The 24,037-nt window shown below is 42.0% G+C and overlaps 1 protein-coding gene across 1 annotated transcript; it reads right to left on the bottom strand.

Annotated features, from left to right (window-relative positions):
- Nucleotides 1-520: 520 nt before the first annotated feature.
- On the bottom strand, nucleotides 521-23,565 carry Hacd1 (3-hydroxyacyl-CoA dehydratase 1). Its single transcript, XM_055593885.1, is given in 8 exon segments — nucleotides 521-1,308; nucleotides 3,910-4,088; nucleotides 8,637-8,758; nucleotides 12,407-12,495; nucleotides 12,572-12,590; nucleotides 12,757-12,874; nucleotides 23,252-23,437; nucleotides 23,439-23,565. Coding segments are annotated over 8 exon segments (858 nt in total). The 5' UTR covers nucleotides 23,501-23,565; the 3' UTR covers nucleotides 521-1,225.
- Between the last annotated feature and the right edge of the window lie 472 nt (nucleotides 23,566-24,037).

Below are 24,037 nucleotides of genomic sequence, written 5' to 3'. Positions count from 1 at the left end.
CACACAAAAAGAACACCTACATCTGCATAGCTACAGTAGAAAACAGGTTCCTTCTCTTACCACAGCTACATTTGCTCTAAACTAGACCAGTAAATCAGCTTATTTTAGCGTCAGAGGGAAGCCTTTAAAGACCCTATGTAATTAAAGCAAAAGTGAAGAACGCCAGTAAGTCTTTCTCCTAACCATGGGGTCAGCGGCTTTATCATGAGACTTTCACTCCCCCGTGTAACTCTGAATAAAACGAATGTTTCAGAAGACAGCTCGAAGTGCTTAGTTATAAAGCACCACAAAGGATTTTCATACCACTGTTCTATAAGCTAATTCTACAGGTTATAGCAGCTATCTCAATCAAATATCTAGAAACAATTAATCTGATCAGATTTTTCTACTAGCCGGTAGGCAAAATAAATGCCTGCAATTTGTCTAAAATTTGTCTTAAAATCCTTACAATTGAGAAAGCTGTTCTTGAGTGACTAATGCAAATGAAGGTTAGTTTTCTCAATAAGCAATTTCAACAGTCTAGAAGGATCTTCAATAGATATTTTTCTGGGCCTGAGGATGCCCCTCGGTGACAGAGCACTTGCTTGGAGTGTCCAGGATCCTGGGCTGTGTGTCTCCACCAACCCCAAACCCTCTCCCAAAGAAAAGAAAATGGTTACCAACTGTGGAATTTATTTGAATATTTTTTTTGTTTCTACTTTACATCAAAAGCTTACTACAGAAAATTATGTCTACTCTTTCAGATATTGATATTAATCTGAAATGTTCCCCCACTATTTGAAACAATGGACTAGGGGTTGTAATACATTATCAATCAATTTTTACATTTTTGTATTGGCTTTCAGTTATAAGTAAAATATAAATGTCATTGGTAGGTACCATGTTAAATTAAACCAATTTCTACCTATTGATTTTGAAGGCCTTGGGCATATTTTGTAGAAAACATTAGTAAAGGTAACGAAAATTCCTTTTCCCAGGTAATATATTCAACTGTTTTCTAAATGACTCATCCTCACCCATCACCTACCAGTTCAGAATATTTGCAGCTTTCAAAAACAGATGCAGCACAATACGAAGAACATACTGGCAAACACCATGCTTTTCCTTATATTTCAAGAGACAATACAATTCATGGTATTTCACGAAGTTGTTTATTCTTGTTATTAAAACTTGGACTCAAGTAATCCGGTTTTTCAGGAAAAAGCACCTTGTTTGTAGGGATCATTTAATCGTCCTTCTCTACAATCACCTCACCATGAAGCACCTTTCTTCTTTGACGTAACATATGAAAATAGAGTTGAGGAAACACTTAATTGGAAAAAGAAAACAAAGAAGGATAAGGCATTGCTTTAAACTGCTTGAGCCTGTAAAACACGAGAGCTCAGCACTTATACATGGCTACTGCATACACAACCCACCCCGGTGCTCATGGCGCTCCGGCTAAAGCAAAGAATGAAGCTCACATGCTACGTAACACACAACCGAGGGAGGTTGCTCTCTCATGCCAAGTTCATATACCTTGATAAATATATTCTCCACAAGGACCTAGATGGCCATGTTTGTTTTCAGAAATCAGTAACACAGAACTATATCAGAACCAAGGACAGCAGCCCCACGCTGCCTGCTTTCCTCTGTTCTGTTAATTCCATCTGGCTCCAGGAGCACCCACACGCACATGCATGTAACTGTCCCAACTGCATCCTTACTCCATACCCACTATGAACAGCGGCCCATACTCCCAGAACAACACACATTAGTGACATGGTTACCCTTAGATCTGGAAAGAGGCTGGCCCTGGGCCATGCTCCCAGAGGTGGTGTCTAGGGAAGGACCAGAACAGGGTCCTGATCTAACACTCCCACAGCTGGCCTAGGGGCTTCTGCCATGCACACATGCAAGCATGTGCACAGATCACACCAGCGGGGTACATGATTATCTGTGCAGCAAATTTGAAGAAAATTTTGAACCAATATGAATCAAGACTTCCAATCACAGCATAGAGGCTGGTGGCTGCACAAGCACACGCCAGCTATGAAGTCCAAATGTAAAAACATCCCAGAATAACCAAGCCAAGGAAATCCATCACAAAGACTTCCAACGTCTTCCTCAAGCAACCATCGTCAACATATATACCACTGGTGGTGGTGTTTTCAAAAATCACTTTTTTAAATTTAGGTCAAACATTCCAAGAACACAGAATGGCTTTTTGTTTTGTTTTGTTTTGTTTTAATTTATGTCCTTCGTATCTTGATAAATGAAGTCTTATTACATCTTTGGGTCTAAACATTCAGGTCATGTACATTTAAAGCAAAAAAGTAATTATGAGAAATTTTCCCATCAAATCCCGAGTAGTGTAATAGAAGGCACTACCTCCTTGGTACTCTTAAAACTGTTCACTGAAATTCTCCCATCTGGAAATTTGTGAGTGAGAAATATAACTTCTCAGCACTAAAGGAGGTACTCAAATGTTACTTTCTTTAAAGATTTATTTATTTATTTATACAGTATTTAGTATTCTGCCTGCATGTGTGCCTGTAAGCCAGAGATAGGGCACCAGATCACAGTATAGATGGTTGTGAGCCATCATGTGGTTGCTAGGAATTGAACTCAGGACCTTTGGAAGAACAGCAAGTGCTCTTAACCTCTGAGCCATCTCTCCAGCCCCCAAATGTTACTTTTAATTATCAAAGTAAAACCAGTTGATATCTCTACTAATATCAGTAAGGGTGTGGAAACACGGGCCTCTGACAGACTGATCTCAGGCAACTGGTTCTTCAGTGAGCACAAGGAGCGAGGTACAATGAGCTAGAAGTAGCTACGGGCAGAGGTCAGACCTACACCTTTGAGGACGCCTGAAAGGCAGGCGTTCAGAGGTTACAGGTTTGACGCTTCACGTCATTCTCTAAAGAGTTTGGTGTCTATGGAATAACCTCAGAGGTCACAGGGGAAGCGACCACAGGTTACGTGAGCTCTGATTCTGCTTGCGGCATCCTGCCCCTACCTAGACTCCTATAAAGCCAGGGGTGTGACAGCGTCCGTCCATCTTTTTAGCACCAGCACTGGCTAGGTGCTAAGTCAGGCTAATGTGGGAAAAGACAAGGAAGAAACATCCCCCGAATTCTGTTTCTGTTTTGGTTTTAGAAAAGCTCCAAAGTTGGTGCTCTCGTGGACCAGCCAAACCATATGCACATCCCCACGAAATAAGAAGCCTGATGGCTTCTTCTGTCTGCAGAGAGCTCAGACTCTGTAAATTTCTCTTTCCACCTTCTACTTCCCGCTGACACCCCTTATTTTAATGAGAAGACAAATGAATTTTGTCTCCCTCTTTTATTTGCTGCTAGTGACTGACAAACAAACAATCAACTTAAAAGTATATCACTATTAGTGCCTAAAAGAAGAGAACAAAGTCTCATGAACACGTTGAAACTGCTGAAAGGTGGTGAGAAATTAGTGGAGAGGCTGAATTATTCAACATGGTTTACGAAAAGCAGCTTTATTTCTGTCAAGTACATGAAACAACACAAATAAGACTAAAAAGCACTTGTAATAAGACTCCATGTGTGGTAAACGGAAAAAACGATCTCAGGTTTTCTTAATAGAATGCATATGATTCATACACAGAAACCTAGCGCTTGTCAATAGTCCTACAGATGCACACTTTTGAAATGATGTCATTTTTGTTTTAACTATACCAAGCATATTTAAATGCTTTTGAGAAGGCAAGCACTTGAATATTAATTCACTTACCTTTTCACATACTCAGTAAATTTTTTTTAAAAAACCTGACTCACTTCCCTTTAGTTATTCTGAAGATAGATGTGTTAATCTCACTTTTAAATTAGTTTATCGTGGTTTCCAAACACTTGCATATTATGCATTAAATCAAAGTACTAACAAGCCTATACTTACATGGTATATATGAGGCCATGGTTATGAGAAGAAAATAGTAGTAGTCAAAAGAGACATTGTATTTGTTAGGAAGCCTGACTGAAAACATTCCTGATTTCTTCACGTAAGGCAAGGCAGCATATATTGTGAGAAGTTCCCCAGCAACTCCAACAGGATATAAGATGATAAAAAAATTATATCTGGAGGAAAAAAAACAACACCGAGATTGTTTTTCTAAAACAATTATTGTATTTTATATCACAGCACTTCTATTACTATCATATTTTAACTTGGAAATCGCTCTGTATGCATTTATAATATAGCACATAGGTTGTTGATTTAATCAGATGCTTGTTAATCTCATCCTTTTCCTAACAGTAATTCCTATTTTCAGTGACAACACAAGAATAAAATAAGAAATCAGTTTACTCTAAACTGTATTAAAATACTTTTATAATATATTTTAAAGTCTATACAGGTTTTCTTTGTTTGCTTTGAGATATGGAACTGTTGTATTGGCCAGGTTGGTCTCGAATTCCTCCTGAATTCCTCCTGGCCTCAAGTGATCTTCCTGCTCCAACCTTCTAGTAGTTGACATCACAGAGTGGCCACCGTGCCCAACTCTACACTTTTTTTTTTTCATTTAAGTGGTTTTTTTAATTGCTTATTTGAGATATCTAATCATAGCTGTTCCTTTTCCCCCTATAGCTGGTCATTTACTGGTGAATGATGAGCCTTAAGAAGGCCAATTAGAACCCTACTTTGATACTTTCACCTTCAAGTGACTAAAGCAGGTATTTTAGGTTATTTGGAAAACTTTGATTACTGATTAAACATACTTACTACTGCAGAAAACTGACAGCTCAACTTCAATCACCAGCCACTGGTAATTAACACACAGTACACAACCACCTTCACAGCAAGCAGAATTTTTATGAAAGTCATCTGTGTTTCATTTAACCCCCAGCTGACATGAAGAAATATCTATAAAGAAAAGTCATGTAACTCGGTGCAGTGCTTGCCAAGCGTGTACCAGGGCTGAGTTTGATCCCTGGCATTGCATAAACCAGGCATGGTAAAGTACACCTGTAATGCCTTTGGAGATAGAGACAAGAGAGCATAAGTTCAGAGTTATCTTCCACTAGGCACAGAGTTCAAGGCCAGCCTGGCATACACAGTACTGTGTGTGTGTGCGTGTGTGTGTGTGTGTGTGTGTGTATGGTGGGGGTGGGAAGGGAGGACAAAGAGAGATACAGAAAAAGAAGAAGAGAGAGAGGGAGAGAGAGAGATGGTAGGTAGAGAAATGATAGAGAGATAGATAGGTAGATAGATGCGATAGATAGATAGATAGATAGATAGATAGATAGATAGATAGATAGATAGATAGGCAGGCAGATAGATAGATAGGCAGGCAGATAGATAGATGATAGATAGATGATAGATAGATAGATAGATAGATAGATAGATAGATAGATAGATAGATAGATAGAACAAAGATTGCCTCATTCCCATGTACTACAGACATATAAGGAGATGAGGGTGGAGTTACAGAGAAAGAAGGGGAAAGAGCCAAATGCTGTTCCTACTTATTCTGCTCTTGCTGTTCCTGTTCTCTTCACAGACTTGTATAATTTTTTATATTATTTAAATAAACATTTTTCACTTTACCTTTTAAAATCCTATAGCCAAACATTTTATAATCTTCTTTCAAGCAATATGCATAATCTATTTTTTTTTTTTACCCTCATGAAGGTCTCCAGTGATTTTTTTTTAAATAGTATTTTCACTCTCAGGCTGGTAAGATGGGACAGTTGGTAAAGGTGCTTTCTGTAAAGCCTGACAACCTGAATTCAATCCCTACGACCCACATAGTGAATGAAGAAAACTAACTCACCCTAAACTTGTCCTCTGACCTTCACAGGAGCATCTGGGATATGCAAGGACCCCAAAACACACACACACACACACACACACACACACACACACACACCACAAATCAATCAAGAAAATGTAACTGATTTTTTTCTTCTTTGTTTTATTTTCCCTGTTTTGTTTTTTGAGGAGACAGGGTTTCTCTCTGTAGAGTTGGCTGTAGACCTGACTGACCTCAAACTCTCGGAGACTTACTTGCCTCTGCCTCACAGGTGCTGACATTAAAGGTGTGTGCTACTACCATCTGGCCATCACTCTTAAATTAAATAGATAGCATTTAAAAAACGAGTTGAAGTTTGAGGCCAGCATAGTCTACAGAGCAAGCTCCAGGACAGCCATCTCTACACAAAGAAACCCTGTCTTGAATGAGATGGGAGTAAATTGCACAATTTATTTTACCTTACTTATACTAACTATGGAAAGCTTTGCTACCTTGGAGATTCCCAATTGTTACGTACAATTTCTTAGAGAAAATGTATTCCTGAAATTAAAATGAAAACATAACCCAACATAAAATTATTCAGGAACACTTGCAACTCATAAATAGAATCAAGGTGGTCAATCGTGATAGCAGATATAGATTCCAAACTATAAATAGAAATCCATTTCTAAAACAAAGTTTGATTTGAGAATAATGGCTTCCACATTTAAACCTAAATATGAATATTATTTTAACTTTGTTAAACAAAGTTGAAAAATATATTTAGATATTGAAATTTTCAAGAGTGTTTGGACATGAAACATAATTATTAATGATGATGGTGGACAAGGTGATACACACCTTTAATCCCAGCACTCAGGAGGTAGAAGCAGGTAAATTTACGAACAGCCTGGTCTACCTAGTAACTTCTTCTTTTTTTTTTTTTTTAATTTTATTTTTCTTTTTAGTTATATTTTGTTAACAACCTAGTAACTTCTAAGCCAGCCAGAGATACACAGTGAGACTCTATCTTAACAAAAATATTATTGATGATTACAATAAATGGTATATGTATTAGGACATATATTTCATGTTGAAGGATTTAATGTAAAACCTTTTGTTGCCGTAATTGTTAGACATGGCCTCACACAACACAGGCTTGGCTTTGAACTCACTATGTAGTAGAGGCTGGCCCTGAACTCTAATCTTCTGCCTCCACTTCCCAAGAGCTGGGACTAGAGGTATGCACTGCCATTCCCAGATACCAAACCCTTAACACTGAAGAAATGACAAAGGACTTCAACACAACAAGCTGAAACATGAAATAGCATTCTGTACTTTTCTAGAAATGTATAACATGCAAATACATTGCAAACAAGAAAGTCAAGAGATACTAAATAGGCCTGACCTCTACAAACACTCGGCGCAGCTACCTTCTTCAAGGAAACTGTGTGAGTGCGGTTCATGAACAGCGGTGATGTGCTGAGTTAGTATGTTTAAAAGAAACAGAGGTTCCAAAGGTTATCATGGAAAATGGAAATGACATGAGCTCTAAGACTAGGTACAACTGCATGCAAAGCTGCAAACCTCTTCAAAGACCTAATCCTTAAATGTGAACACGTTTTCACATAGAATAAGAGTAAAATGAACCTATCACATAACAGTGCAGCCTTCTTAAGACTAACAATCAATCAAGATATAATTTTAGAGCATTTTATTGGATGCAAAATTGTAAGTCACAAGTGCCTGAAAAGAAACCAAAATATTTTTAAAAATCTGAGTCTCAAAATTACAATCGGCAATGACACCCCTGTGTAATGGAATTATAAATAATTTTTAAAGTTTCATTTTCTTGTTATGTATTTATATATTCTAATTTAGTATCATTAAACATGTATGATACATGAGTTTTAATAAAAAGAATAATCATCTAAGAAAACATTAGGTTTTTAATATATGGGAACCTAGAGCGAGTACTAGCAGCCAGCAATTAAGCTTGTATTAACACAAATGTCAGAGGTTGCTTTGTTTTTAGACAGGTCTCTCTATGCAGTGCTGGCAGTCTCGGGCTTACTAGTTTGACCGGGATGGCTTTGAACTCACAGAAACCCATCTGCCTCTTATTTCCAAGTGCTAGGACGAAAGGCATGTGTCACCATCCAGGCTTAAATATCGTTTTTTTAAAAACAGAAACAAGATATATGGTATTGTCTCTAATACCTTGTGGCATTATTTATAGTATCAGGAGGCTGGGACGGACACTTTGTGGCAGTATTCAAGCACTAGAGTTGAAGTGCTAGACTGACTTACACTAGTGCTGATTTGAAAATGTACAAAAGAGAGGCTGCCTCCGCAGTGAAGAGTGCTTGCCGGTCTTGAAGAAGACCAGCTTGCTTGCAAGCAGCCTCATCAGGGGGCTCGCAAACACCTGGAACTGCAGTTCCCGGGGAGTCAATGCCGCTGGCCTCCAAGGACACCTGCGCCCCCCCACAGCACACATGTACGTACATAATTAAAAATAATAAACTAAATCTTCACGTAATAACACTCTGAGCACTCAGCTCATTTTGAGTAAACTTTATTTATTTTTAATTCCCCAAAATGTATTTAATACTTCCCAAAAGATAAAAATAAATGACCAACTGAGCTTACTCAGTTATGATTCGTGGGGATATTACTTAAGGACAGGATTTTACATGAATATACTTTGGTACTGTTATTGGCCGATGACCGTTAAAGTTCAGCTTTCGGAGCACGTGTTAGAACAGCGCTGGTGACTCAAGCGGCGGCATTCTGGCATCATGGGGCTGTGACACAACTTTAACTCTTATGTTAGCTCAGCACACGAAGTCAGCATGCACAGGGCGTGCGGAGCTGAAAGGCAAGACAATGCCACCTGGCCCATTTAATGAAGTGCGGCAAGTGGTCGAGAAGACTGAATGTGTAGAAGGAATAGCGAGTGATCTCGGTCACAGTCCAGGAAACCAGAAAAAGCACCACACTCTCTTCGTTCTGGATCTGCGGATTGGAGAAAGCCACAGTGCTGTTCAACCTCTGTCCTTTAGCTCGAAGAGATGCACATTTTCCCCTATTATTTATTGCCTTTCATTATAATGGAATACAGAGCACAATGAAGTCACCATCATGTGCCTGGTTATACATGTGGAACGTAACCACGTCCTGGAGTTGGAGTGGCTGACTACTTACTGACATCCCCCCTCGTCCCTCAGTCCAGCCACTAAGTGTAATGACTATCTTAGGACAGCATCATTGCCTTGCAAGCTGAATGGGAGCAATTTACCCTTCCAACTTCCTGCTGGTCATCAAATACACAAACTCCACTGTGGTTCTGTAGCCGTCTGAATGAGAATGGCCCCACAGGCTCATAAATTTAAAGCTAGAGCCCCTGTTGGGGCGACTGTTTTGGAAGGAGTGTAAGACACTGAGATAAGGCCTTGTTGGTGTGGGTGTGGCCTTGTTAGAAAAGGTGTGTCACTGCGGGATGGGTTTTCAAAAGGCCATGCCAGGCGCTCTTTCTCTCTTTCTCTCTCTCTCTCACTGCTCCAGCACTATGTCTGTCTGCTTCCTGCCATATGATAATAGACTAAACCTCTGAAACTGTAAGCAAAATTCCAATTAAATGCTTTCTTTAAGAAGACTAGCCTAGGTCATGGTGTCTCCTCCCAGCAATAGACTAGTAACTAACACAGATACCAACTCTAATCTGGCCATTCATCTTTGTCCCTAATATTTTTTTTTTCAATCCTAGCCTTATCATGTCTCAGCTGGACCATTACAGCTATTTCCTAAATCGGTTTTCCATTTCTTTATTCTCCTCTCACATCAAAATTTTCTTAAAAATAATACAAAGCTGGTGATGATGATGATGAAATCAGGTAAGTCATGGTTTAAAACTTAACATTGATCTCTCATTGCTTAACAGGCTAAAGAGGTAAATTCTAGCACCTGAATATTCCATAAAGGTCCTTATAACCGGAGCTCAGAAACCTCTACAACTCCAGCTACAGTGACTGAGCTCCCTTTCTCATATGGCGATGCCATACTTTGTATTAATTCCAGACTATGCTTGGAACTTCTGTGTCTTTACATGTGCTGATCCCTCTAAGTATTGATTCTAATCCAAAACCCCCTCTCATCTCTTAAGACCCAGCTGGTAGATAACAGTCCCTGCATACTTTCCTGTTATGGGTTGAATGTTAAGTGTTCCCCATAAGCTCATGTGCCCAACATGCCAGGTGCTGGCATTGCTTAGAGAAGTAATGGATACTAGCAGTGGGACGGCACCCAGCTAGAGGACATAGTTCTCTGGGGAGGAAGAACTCTTAAAGTTACATCTGACCCCTGGCCCCTTATTCTTTCTGCCTCCTGTCCTCTCTGCTATGAGCTGAGTAACTTGTGCCATGTTCCTGCTGCCAGTATGCTCTCCCTCCCCGTGGCACCAAAGACTACGTGCTGAAACGTCTAAAACCATGTCTACAATTAGTCTTTTCACCATTACATTGTTCATGTCAAACATATTGTCACAGTGATTCAGTCTAACCTCTCATACCTGCTCAGCTACTTGCTTACTTTCCCATTCGAACATTACTTTTGGATTAAGAGTCATCAGTCTGAATTGAAATTTTTTCTCACTCTTTTTGTTTGTTTGGTTTTGTTTTTGTTTATTTTTCAAGAGTGGGTTTCTCTATGTAGCGTTGGCTGTCCTCAAACTAGCTCTGTAGACCAGGCTGGCCTCAAACTCAGAGATCCGCCTGCCTCTGCCTCCTAAGTGCTGGGATTAAAGGTGTGAACCACCACCACTTGGCAAATTTTTCCTCACTCTTATACATCAGTCAGTGCTTGGCTTTCATATACCTTGTGTGTGGAAGCCTTCAATCACGTCCTAGAAGAGACTAAACTCTTGTTATATAATGTAATGCATACTGTGCTCTTGTCTCAAAGCCCATAAACCCAATGCAATGAAGTCAGCATTTGCCTAGCTTCTTATTTAGCTATTCTCCATCACAGGCCCCAGACAGTAAGGAACACGTTGGCATTGCTGACAGCCACACCCTCAGCAACGTCAGGCACAAAGTGGCTGCACTCTGCTACCTCTTGCATGACCAATGTGCCCCAACATCCAGCACAGTGAGCAATAAACGCTGGTTGAATTAATTAAGGAGCTGTTGGTAAGTGTCAATGGAAAGCTACTGTTTGATAAAATCAAATAGTAAAATCAAGGGATAGAACCTCTGGGGGGGATGAAAAGACCAGGGGGTCCTTTTCCCCTTAGGGATCTAACTTCTCTTTAACAGTTCCTCTCTAGGTAGCACTCTCTGGTTGTCTTTCTCCTCCCTCCTTCTCTGTAGTTCTAGCTCATTTATTATATTCATTCACTGTCTAGAGTGATCTTTCTGCTGTTCTGTAATTGTGGCAGTCTTGCCTTTCAACTGTAAGCAACTTCAGTGAACCCTTGATCTGTGTGTGAGGTGTGCACTCAGCCCTGTCTGTTCTGCAATCCTGGTTAGGGACAGGTGGTTCAAGTAAACTGAGAGAAAGATCCCAGTCAAGAGGGCTAAAAGTGCAGAGTAGTGAAAGGGCACATGGTCAGTGATCTGTCCCCACACTGACAAGAGGCCAGTGAGGCTCAGAGGAAATGGAGAGGAGGTTAGGTGGCAGTCCCAAAGCACAGAGGAGACAAGAAAGGAATCTACAGGATGGAAAAGTGGCCAGGGATCTGTCCTCAAGTGGACAGGAGACTACAGAGGCTGTCAAGAAGGTCAGAAGGGTTGAGCTGAGAAATGTTTCTGACATGGGTTTAAAGGTCCAGCGTCCTCAGAGAGACTTGCATAGTGTTTGTTTTGTCTACACGGTTGAAACAACTAATTAGATTCAGTAATTAAGTCTGCCTCCTGTCACGCCTCCACAAATAATGTGTCTATTCTTCTCTAAGTTCATCAACCTCAACTTTCAAATTTTATTTTAATTGGCAAATTAAAAATGCTTATATTTATGGTACATAACATATTGTGCTGAAATATGTATGCATTACAGAATGGCTGAATGAAATTAATTAACTTACACTTTACCTTGGCATAGTTCTCATTTATTTGGGGTAAACACTTAACATCTTTACTGTCAACAATTTTCAAGGAGACATTGTCAACAGCTGCAGTCACCCCATACAACAGCTCTCTTAAACCTACTCTTCCAGATTGAGATTTTGTAGCTTTAGATTTAAAAAGTACAACTTTTGATTCGGTGCTTTTTGGTTTGTTCAGATGTGTGGAACTACAGTTACTATTGCCTGTTGTAATAATGCCTTGTACTAAACAAGAAAAAGCCTGTGAGGCATTCACAGTGACAACCTCAAAGACTAAAAAAAATAATAACTTGGGCTTAAAAGGAAACATAATCGGAAAGAAAACTGCAATTGGATAGAAATGCGTGTTTACCCTAACATCTGGAAAACACAGGAGGGGAGCTGTTACAGTCAGAAGATAAAAACACTGCCCATTCTACGTGAGTGGAGAGTGAAATTCAAAGGCCACCTTCTCTTTGCCCCACCACTCTGCTCCCCAAAACACTTCAGTGTTAATACTTTAGGTCTCTAAGAATGAAAAGCTTCCCTGTGGCTCAAGTAGACAACATGTCTGCATCACTTACGGGTTTTATACTGTGAGTAATGAGCCATACCATGAAGATTCTTGAACTCACTTGGACCCCAGTCACAAGCACAGAAGTCGGTACAATTCCTGCAAGATAAACCAAGTCAGTGGTTTCCTTAAAGGCAGCTTATAACAATAGTATAAAATTCAAGCCAAAACTTACCAATTAGACAGTGGACTACCTGTAGAGAAATGGAGAAAGCACAAGTCAATAATATGAACACTAAACACTCAGCAGGGATAGCAAACAAGCCCGTAGGTATTATGTAATTAGCAAATTAGGATTCACATTATTCAATTGAAGTATTTCCAAATAAACACCACAGCAGACATATTGAAAAAACTTACCTCAAGCAAAGCAAATGTTTGGAAAAATTTAAGTGTCTTCTGAATGCTTTTATATAAACCTCTGTGTGTTCCTTTTTCCATATAAAAGCGTACCATAGCAATAGCTAGAACCAACCACCTAGAGAAAATAAAAGTATTTTACAAAGTTCTACCAAAACTAATATTACTAATATGTGCATGCAACTCTAGCAGCATTACTTACTATTAGCAATAGATAAAGGGAGGAAGCAACCAAGGTATTGATCCGGACTGAACAGATAGTTTATATGGTCTATGAATACTTTGCTTACATTTCAAAGTCATTCTACTATAGCACTACGACAATCTACAATACCTAAATTCAAGCCCACTTTTTTTTTTAACTCATTTTGTTCCCTGAAATATACCAACATTAATATTTTAGATTCCTATCCATGACAGTCTTTCCTGCAGGCTCAGAATGTTATTCTGATTTTTAAAACAAGAGGCTCCAATACATGCTTATGACATAGATGGACACCTTAGACATTTTACTGAGAGAAATAAGCCAGTCACAAAAGGGCAAATGCTGGATCCCATTTACATGCAGTACCAAGAGTTATCAGAGGTGGAGGCATGGCAAGACTGGAGGTTGCCAAGAGCTGGGAGAAAGGGCAAACTGGAATTAGTGTTTAATGGGTACGGAGTTCTGTTTTGTAGGATGGAGTTAGTGATATGAATGGTGATGACAGCTACACAATCTGTGAACGTACTTAATGCCACAGGACTATAAAATGTTACAGAGTTTAAGATGGTCCATGCCACGTGTATTTACCGCAATTTAAAAAACTCGTTAAACCCCTTGAAAAGAAATTCCAAAACCATGCAATAATATTTGTGTTTTATCATTATCTTAGTCCATTATTTTTTACAAAGAAGCTCAGAGGGAAAACACAGCAAATGGCCTTCTGTAGAACATACAAGGAGCCCACTACTGACAAAACAGTGGTGGTTTTGTTTTCAGCAATTAAAATGACTATCAGAAGTAGCTGTGTGTACTAAAAATGAGATGATCAAAGCATTTAATAATTATATAATGCCATAGTATCAGTTACTTCATATTTCTGTGATCAAACATTCTGATCAAAGCAACTTGGAGAGGAAAGGGTTTGTTTCAGCTTATAGTTCTAGGTCACAGTCTGTCATACAGGGAAATATGGGCGGGAACTGAGCCCAAACCCATGGAGGAATGACTTACTGTCTTGTTTCCTTGCTCAGTTGGCATTTTTACTAATACAGCCTAGACCCTTGCCTAGGGATGGCACCACCCACAGTGGACTGAGCCCTTCCATATCAATCATCAATGCCCCACAGACACTTCCAGGCCAATCTGATCTGGACAACTCGTCTGTAGATTTTCCTCTCTGTCCAGGCGGCAAGGTGACAATAAACAAACTAACCAGTACAAGTGCCAAAATAAAAAGCTGCCAAAAGCTACATTCAAAAGAAAATACAGCATCTAATTTATATAGGCACACATAGAAATCTTATTAAAAGAATCATTTATTTTCACTAAACAAATCAATGGCTGTGACATAGAAGGTCAGATACAGGCTTCTTTCAAAGAGTTGTTGCTGTTGGAAACAGGGTCTTACTATGTAGGCCTGGCTAGCTTTGAAGCCACTATCTAGACTAGGCTGGCCTCAAAATCATAGGGATCTGTCTAGCTCTGTCTTCCGCATGCTAGGATTAAGGATAGATGCTACCACACCTAGCCAAAAGTTGACTTTTTCAAAGAGAAAAGGAAAGAACATGGATTGACCCTAATCACCGTAAAGACATGTTAAAGATGAACTCTCCTCCATGAACTAACACTTACAAGCTACACTTGTGGCCAGCAGCTTTCTGGTACACACATCTCACTCTTCCTGGAGTTCCTGACGGGAGCTAACTTCTTCCTGGTTTCCGTCTGTACCCCTAAAGTATGCTGAAGTTTGTGAAAGCTGCCTTATCAGTAGCTTTTAGAAGCCTGGAATACGCCATCTATAGACATGAGTAGCTACCCTAGGCTTTAAGATAGGGAGGTATCAAAGCATGCGGTCAAATAGGTTTCTGCACTATATGATTATTATAGTTCAGGGTTTGTTTGTTTGTTTGTTTGTTTTTACTAAATAGCTTAAATGAGCAGATCACAACCTGTGGGTTGCAATCCCTTCAGGGGTCCAACAACCCTTTCACAGCGGTCACCTTAGACCACTGGGAAAACACAGATATTTACATTATGATTCATAACAGAAGCAAAACTTACAGTTATAAAGTAGCAATGAAAATAAGTTGATGGTTGGGGGTCACCACAACATGAGGGACTGTATCACAGGGTCACAGCATTAGGAAGATTGAGAACCACTGGCTTAAATGGATTCCTACAAAGACAGCAGTGACTAGTACAGGCTTGACAGAACCGAAGGACAGAATGACACATGCAGGATCGCACTCCCCTGCCCCTGCTGAGCATATGACACAGAGCCAAGTTAATGTCTAACCACATCAGACTTCTTACAGATTACAGCAAAGATAGTAAGCAGATCTTCAGACCTATGTATCAGACATGGCCGCACACTAATGTTTGGTCCTTGCAGTAAGCTTCTGAAAGACTATTTAATTTTACTGCTGAGAAAGCAGGCGCGGGGATAAAGAGCCAAGCCAGCTGAGACACAGAGCCCCCACTAAGTTCACTGAGCTACTGCACTGTTTTGGACTGGCTCCCGCTACTATGATTGCAGAATGATCCATGTTTACTTTATATGGTAAAGTCATGGAGAGACTGCTCAAATATTCTGATACTCTGACTTGAAAGAAGTTTGCAGGCCACTCTCTCAGATAAAGGCATTAGTTTGCTAGGCCTATCACTGAGGACATAGCTCAGAGGGAGACTGCCTACTATCCATGACGCCCTCAACTCAGTCCTCAGCATTGCAAAGTCCCCACGCCTCTGTCCTAGCACATCACAGCTTTCTTTGATTCAGCTTATGACCCCGCCCTCTATAAGCACCATTTCTGGAATCGGGACTGAGCTGATGCTAAAGCACTGACTGGACAGTGTGTAAAGCACCTTCCCAGCTCAAAACGTAATGACTTTAACAACCTCAGTTCTGTCCCCTACAGTTCTAGTAGGAAAATCAAAATGTCAGTGAAGACATTTTCATTTGCATTTTCCATATACCTGTCTTTTGTAGAGAGAGACAAAGTTTGACACCTATAAAATTTGAGAGGCAATTGCTAAGTTAACAAAACAAACAAACAAAAAACTGTCAAAGCATTGAGTGTTCTCCAGATTTCAAACAGCATATACATGGGGTTTCAAGTTTGGTACTGTCCAATAGGTGGCAGCATAGTACCAGCTACATACTTACACAGCCCAAAACAAATGCAGGTGGAAAGGACCAAGAGGGTATTTATTCTGATTCAATCTGTTTTTCAGTAAGCAAGGTCAAAACCTTATATAAACTAAACAGAGCTCATTTCTCAATCAACACCTTCACAAAGAGTGCCAGAAGTTTCTCTAAGAGGCCTACATTTAGCAAACTGTGGGTATCAGTTTAGTAATTAAAAAAAAAAAATCCATAAGCAACGGGGATTCTCCCATTAGGAATTAGTTTGAGGGATGTTCTGTTCTGTCTTGCTTTTAAATGTGTCAGGGATACTGGTTACATGAGCTCAAATAGATTCAGTCCGTCCTTGACAAACCAGATTCTCAAACCAAGTGTGACGGTGCATACCTGTTATGCTGGCATTCCAGAGGCAGAGGGAAGAGGATCGCTTCAAGTTCAAGGCCAGTTTGGTCTACATAGCAAGTTCCAGTCCAGCCAGGGCTACATAGTGAGATTGTCCCTAACTAACTAACTAACAAACCCACCCCACCAGATTTTCTTTGGGCAAACCCAAACAAAAACCGTTTCAAAGAGGTTTTCGCTTGCTTGACTCCACCCATTCATTTCACTAATTCATCTTTCAACAAGTATTATTAAGATAGGTACGTGCTAGATACAGCTGGGATACAGAGTTAATAAAATGTAACTAATAATAATAATTAAAAAATAGGTAGGTGCTAAGCTAGATACTGGGGACTAAAGATAAACAGGGCGTGATTTCTTTTACCTCAGGCACTAAATTAGCAAGTAAATATAACAGGACATAACTATATAAGGAACATACGCCAGGACCTATAAAACTAAAGGATGTTTTTGTGTCACTCTGGCTACCTTGAAAAGCTTATCTCTTTCTCCTAGCTATCTTCTAGCATTTCCTGTTCTTTCAGACACAACCTCCTCTTTGAAACACTTGGTTATCTATGTTCACATCTCCTTTGGAAAACTTCTATTAAAATATTTTTAATAGCAGCTTCAGACTTACACGAAGTTACAGAGAAGGAGGAAACGATGCCACCATGTGCCTGTCACTCGGCTTCAAGGATGACTATGCCCTGGTCAATCTTGTTCCACCAAATATTTATACTCTCTTACACTCCCCTGATTTGAATTAGACCCATTATACTCTCTAACACGGTCTTTAATGTCTTATTGCATGCCTCTAAAATTATTATTTTTTTTATAAGTGAAACTATAACCTCAGTATCCTACACAAAACAATAGCTTTTGGCTGTCATAAAACATTGAGGGGCTAGTAAGATGGCTGAAAAGGTGCCTACCACTGTAACTGGAGTTAGTTGTTTTGTGGGTTCTTCTGTCCTTCTTCATCCCTTTTCTCCCACCCTTTCAACCCCCTAAACACTATATGAGAGAGAGAGAGAGAGAGAGAGAGAGAGAGAGAGAGAGAGAAGAGAGAGCGAGAGAAAGAAGAGAGACCCCTAGGAAGAAAAGAGATCCCTGAATAAAGTCAGGGGTGGGAAAGAGGGTGTTGAGTTTCTTGGGGCAAGTTCGATCTTCACTATCAGGATATCTAATTTCTTCTTGTTTCTTCTTTGTGCATGACTACTTAACAAAGCAGGACCAACAACAAGCAACAATCGACCACACCTCTCAGGACCCTAGCATTTACATACCCTCTGAAAATCTCCCAGAATTCCAATCACAGAAACTAACTGCAGTTGGCAAAACCATGCCTCTGCCAGAGCACCAGGCAAATCATTGTCAGCTGCTGCACACCTGGGATTTAAATGAAACACATTCTTATAATATTTCTGTGTGTTTTAAAAGAAAACAAAATTCCAGAATTCTCACTACATATTAGTGAACTTGATGAAACTCAATTTGATCCCTGGAACTCACACGGTGGAAGGAGAGAACTGACTCCTGAACATTGTCCTCTGACTACATGAACACCAGTGTGCACACATGCACGCGCGCATACACATGCACACACATACCCCGTTAAGTATTATTTTAATTAAAAAGAAAATATTAAGCTATGGTATAAATTTCCTTTATTATCTTTTTTATTTTTTAAAATCAGGATTTACATACTCTAATTATCTGGCGTTTCTCTTGCTACTCTTGAATCCACAGGTCTCCTTATTCCCTCCCCCTTCCCTTTATCTCTTTCTTTCATGTTGTTCGTTGAGCACTGGGTGGCTGGGCCTGCAGAGTGTCCCACTGTCTAGATATTGCTAATTGGATACTTTAGATCATTTGCTATATTCTGCCTCCTACATGCCTAGGAATTGACAGGTAGTTCTAGCGGCTCCCTCAGACACTGGCAAGGCTCGTTAACATGTTGTTTGGTGTGTTTCTAAAGGCACAAACCATTTCTGGCTGTTCTTTCTTTTTGAAATTTCTTCTGTGTACCTCCTTTAACAATTAGGCTTCCAGAAGAGATAGCCTCCAATTCTTACACAGCTGTGCTTGCTGCTTCTCCTCCTCTTCTTCTTCTTCCTCCTCCTCCTCCTCCTCCTCCTCCTCCTCCTCCTCCTCCTCCTCCTCCTCCTCCTCCTCCTCCTTCTTCTTTCAAGGCAGTTTGTCTTTGTAGCCTTGGCTCGACTTGCTTGGTAGACCAGGCTGTCCTCAAACTCACAGCAATTCACTTGCCTCTGCCTCCCCCAATGCTGGGATTACAGGCGTGTGCCACCACATCTGGCTCACAGCTGTGCTTTCATATATGATACATTAACACCTCCTAATTGCATTTCCTGAACTAAATTACTACTTTCCTTTGGAGCCAACACATGCCTGCTTTCACTAACTTCAAATAGGCACTCATGACACTAAAGAGTTAAATTGGAAGGTTCATCCATAAGATTAGGACCACCTGCTCTTTGAGAGACACTGTTCAGAGATGAAAGACAAGCTGCAACCAGAAGATATTTGCAAAGCACAAACCTGACAAAGGGCTATTTAAAGAATTCTTAAAAGTTACTATTAGGAAACCAAACAGCTCATCAAAGGAAAATAATTGGCAAAAGATTTGAACAGACATTAAACCCAAGAAGACATACAAGCTTGCCAGCAACTAAGCCCATGAAAACATATCCAGTATCATTGGTCATGAACTTGAAAATTAAATTCACACTGAGAATATACAATATATGTACTGGATGTGGTGGCTAGTTTTGTGTCAATTTAACACAGGCTAGAGTCATTTAAGAGATGGGAATCTCACTGAGAAAATGCCCCCATAATGTCAGGCTATAGGCAAGCCTGTATGGCAGTTTCTTAATCAGAGATCAATGGGGGAGGGCCAAGCCCATTGTAGATGGGGTCACCTGGGCTGGTGGTTCTGGGTTCTATAAGAAAGCAGGTTGAGAAAGCCATGAAGAGCAAGCTAGTGAGCAGCATCCTTCTGTTATCTCTGCATCAGCTCCGGCCTTCATGATCCTGCCCTGTTTGAGCTCCTGTCCTAACTTCCTTCAATGATGAACAGTGAGGTGGCAGTGTAGGCCAAATAAACCCTTCCCTCCCAAACTATCCTTTGGTCATGGTGTTTCATCACAGCAATAGTAATTCCTACTAAGACACTGGGTGTCTAAGAAGAAAAGCATTGGTCATACCAATGGTTGGCAATGACATGCAGCAACTGGAAGTCTCATTTATTGGTAATGGTAAGGAAAAAAATGGCATAACAACTTGGAAAAAGAAATCTGTGGCTTAAGACATTAAACGTACGGCTTCTCTATGACAGAGCCACTGCATTTTATTAAAGCATAAATACACACAGAGACCTGTACATGAAAGTTCACATATTTATATATAATAGATGCAAACTGGAAATTCCCACCAACAGGTAAATGGATAAACCAGTCGCCGTATACCCATTCACTCGATCTACAATCCTTAGCAATATTTGTTATCTAAAAGATATGGCTATTGCTCAATATTTTGGGAAATGAAATTTAATTTATCGTTCCATCAAGGCACATTCCGTATATCCGTGAAAAGAAAAATCTCAAATAGTTTCTCTTTTTTCCAAGAAGTGTAATTTCAAATTGACTCCTAGGGATAGGAAATATTATCTTGCAGCATCCACTGTTCATCAAACACTTCTGCTACAGATGGGAAAACTAAGGGTAAGAGGCCAAACAGCTTATCCAACTTCACTCCACCACAGAGCAATAAAACAGAACCTTTAGTCAACAGTTTCACAGTGTTTACAAAACAAACTCTGCACATTAGCAAGGCATCTGTGGCTTTGCAATGGACAGACCAAGCCACCTGTCTATCTGTACTTCAGGGCCACTGTTGTTGCTTAACTGATGTCTTCCAACCTCACATCTCTACACTGATACGTGCTGTCTCCTCATCCATGTATTTACCCTACTTACCCTTCAAAGACCCATTCAAATGCTTTCACCTCCTTCACAGAGGTTTGTCGGAGTCTCCCCTCCCCTCAGTCCTCAGGCACCTGTTTTGTAAGCAATTATCCTATTCTATTTTTATTGCAATTATTGTCAATAATTGCAATTATTGCCCAGGCTGTGCTTCTTCAAAGATGGGCCTGGAATATTTGTCTTATGTTCTCCACTTGACCTAAGACAATACGCTAGCATCTATAGCTTCAGAAGTTTTTGTGGAAAAGCAAAGCACAAATGCTCATGGCTCTAGCCAAGACTCTATTACAAGTAAGCCACATATGTACCATAAAAGTCCTTCCATCCTTCAAAGGTGCCCCATCCTGGATGTGCCTAAAGCCAATAATTCCCCCGGATCAGGGAGGAGGGCTGGAAACGTCACTAGCGTCTAACTTAATCTGTGATGGTACGTTACTTCTACACAGTCTTATCTAACAATGAAAGCATAATCAGAATGACTCAGTTCAATAGTAAGTGGAAACAGGAGCTTACACAGTAGATACTCATCACCAGTGTTCTAGAAGATAGTCGTTGATTAATTCAGTAAGTACTCATTACTTTCAGGAGCTTACAGTGAAGACTCAGTAAAATATGTGGTATAGTTAAATAACAGTAAGTGGGATGGAGGAAAATCAAGGAGTCGAGATGTGCTAGTATGTCAGTGAAGATGCCCTGGTGAAAGAGATTTGGGCATAAACTTGAAGGAAATCAGACAGGCAAATGAAAGGTAAGGAAAAAGGAAAGATTATCTATAGGAAGCTGAAAGAATCAGATGGACTACTTCATCTGGGTACTGTGTCTTGATAAAAATAACCTTGGACCCTCCCAGTTTAGGATAAGGACTGGCTGGAAGGGGCAGAGCAGGAGCGAAGTGTGAAAACACAGCATGAGTCATTTTCGTTTCTCTCCTGTGAGGCAGGGGAATCTAGAGAAGTTCACACCAGACAACTCAGTCACAAGAATGGAGAGCTTTAAAATGCACACTGAAAATAGTGAGTTGGGGGTTTCAAATGCAAGAAAACTGGAAAGGTAAATTGAGTGTGTTGAAAATGAACTTCAAGGACAGCAGCCCTTAGGACAAGACAGGGTCATTTAAATTTTTTCATTCAAGATTTTGAACTGGGAATGTGCGGGAGTTTTCACTCTTGAAACAGTAACAAGGCCTTAAAAATGGAACGGTGGACTGGACAGGGAAGAGACAGCCAATCAAGTACCATAGGGTGGTTTTCCCAAAGCATTTGCTAACTTGAAGGGATTATCTCAGAGGAGAGGTTGCTCGCTCAGCCCTCAGGGCACCAGGAGAGTGTGCCGGGCACCGAAATGTCTTCCAGCTGATTTAAGCCTGTTGGTTTCCTCAACTTTCAAAGGTTGTGGGATTCAGGGCGGCAAGAAGATGAAGTTACACAGCGCTGGAGTCAATCTTGGTGGAAATCCATGTCTGACACATTCTAGTTTTGATCTCCAGATAGTGACTTATGGTCTCTCCATGCCTCACTAAAAAGATATTGTTCTGTAGCCCTCACAGGATTGCAGAAAACTAAAAATGAGATGGTATGGCCAAAAGAAGCCCCATAGTCGTGGCACACAGTAACCCAAATAAATTCCTATCTATGAACTATATTTGCTGTTCACTATTACATAATAGATGGTCAACAGAAACATTTGTTAAATAGAACCACATTTTTCTACATTTGAGCTTAGCCAAGCGGTCAGTTCAATCACACTTCTATAAAGCTCAGAGACGGTTTAAAATGCTGAACGTTTCCTCACCTTCGTGTAACTTAAAACTTCCGAAGCTATTGAGAAAGATTTTAAAGGCGAGATAGCAAAGGGCATTTTCATAATGGGTTTTCAGTCACCGTAGAAGTGATAGCACTTTGAAGACCAATCTTGTATAACCCTAACTTCCGAGTCACACTAAGTTTGGGGGTGAGGGAAGGCAAGGACGGGGAATCAGAAAAAGATAAGGCCATAACGATGCTGGACACCTGCCCTTTTCCAGGTGTCCCAACAAAGTCTGAAGAGAACATGTTTCAGTGCCATGCTTAAAAAGAAACAGTAGGTAAAGACACCGAGGGATCTGCAGCACCAGGAACCACACGCCCCCCGTCCGGTGTGCGAGTGCACAGCTAGCGGACAGCTCCCGGCTGTAGTGAACAGACCGGGGCTTTCTTCCACAGCAGCCTCCACCGTGGGTCCGCCCTGCATTCCTGCCCCGGTCTATACTTAACCTCCGGCCTGCGCCCCGGGCCGCCGCGCCACGCCGTGCACCGTATTAGGCAATGCCCAGGGAGCGGCAGCCGGCCGCCCCGCCCCGCCCCGCTCCATTCAACCCTGCCGCGCCCCTCCCCCACCGCGCCGCGCGCCCCCGCCGCGCCGCGACCCCCGGGGGCCCCAGCACGCGCGCGATCGCCCGAAGCGCCCGGGCCGCGCGCCCAGGGCGCTTCCACCGCCTGCGGCCACAACACGCGCTCCCGCGGCACCGACTTCACGGAGACCCCAAGGGTCCGACGCGCGCGCTCTCGCTCCATAAGACGCCCCCCCATCGCGCGCCTCCTCCTCCTCGACCCTTGAGTGCTCCCCCGTGCGCTCCCTTTCCACCGAATGCGCGCGCCCTCGCCGCGGCCGGACCCCCAGCAGCCCCGCGGGCGCGCGCTCCCCGCGTCCCCGAGTCCGGATCGCGGAGAGATGGCAGAACAGCGCGCGGAACGTGGAAAGCCCTTCGCGCGCACGTACCCGGCGGTCATGGCGATATTGTAGAAGGTGAGCCAGGCGGTGGCCAAGAAGCCTAGGCGTCTCCGCTTGCCGGTGGCTTCCTTCTCGTCGCCGGCCTCGGAGGCGCCGTTGGTGCCGTCCTCCTCACTGGACGCCATGGTGACCACGCACACGGGCCTGGAGGGGCAGCGCACAGGAGCGGGAGGGGCCGGCTGAGCGAGCCACAGAAGCGCCGCTGCCCGCTGCCGCCGCCTCGGTCCAGCGCTCCATGTGCGACGCGCGGGGGGTCGGTGCGGCCAGCCCGGCCGCCCGCGAGGGGGAGGAGCGCGCCCCCGGCCTCGCGCCCCGCCCTGGCGCCGCCTCTCGGGAGCGCGAGCTCAGGGCCCGGGCCCGGGGTGGGCCAGCTGGGGTCACGGCTTGGAGGCATGTGGTGCGCCAAGGAAGAGCTGTCCGAGCTGGCTGCGACCTCTTCCTAGAGAGACGCGGGCAACGAGCGTCCTGGCAGTGGGTGCCCGGCTGGTTTCCTTGTCCAGACAGAGAGAGAGAGAGAGAGAGAGAGAGAGAGCAACTAGGTGGCAGGGTTTCTGCCCAACAGCAGGATCAAAGACTGAGACTTCTGAGAAGCAGCACCCGCCTAGCCTTGTCCCATGTCATTGCTGGGTCAGATGAGTATATTGGTTTCTAGGGAGTCTGTTCTAAAAGTTGCATGCCAAAGGGAAGCTGGGGATGAGGCAAAACACGGATAGGTGCTAGTGTAAGGGTCTAGAATGATCTGGACCCTAACATCTGGTGCATTGGACGGGAATC

Source organism: Psammomys obesus, unplaced genomic scaffold (assembly GCF_907164565.1).
Source record: "Psammomys obesus unplaced genomic scaffold, mPsaObe1.curated_primary_1811, whole genome shotgun sequence".
Taxonomy (NCBI): domain Eukaryota; kingdom Metazoa; phylum Chordata; class Mammalia; order Rodentia; family Muridae; genus Psammomys; species Psammomys obesus.
The sequence above is the reverse complement of the archived record's forward strand: the minus strand, read 5'-3'. Positions and strand labels throughout refer to the sequence as shown.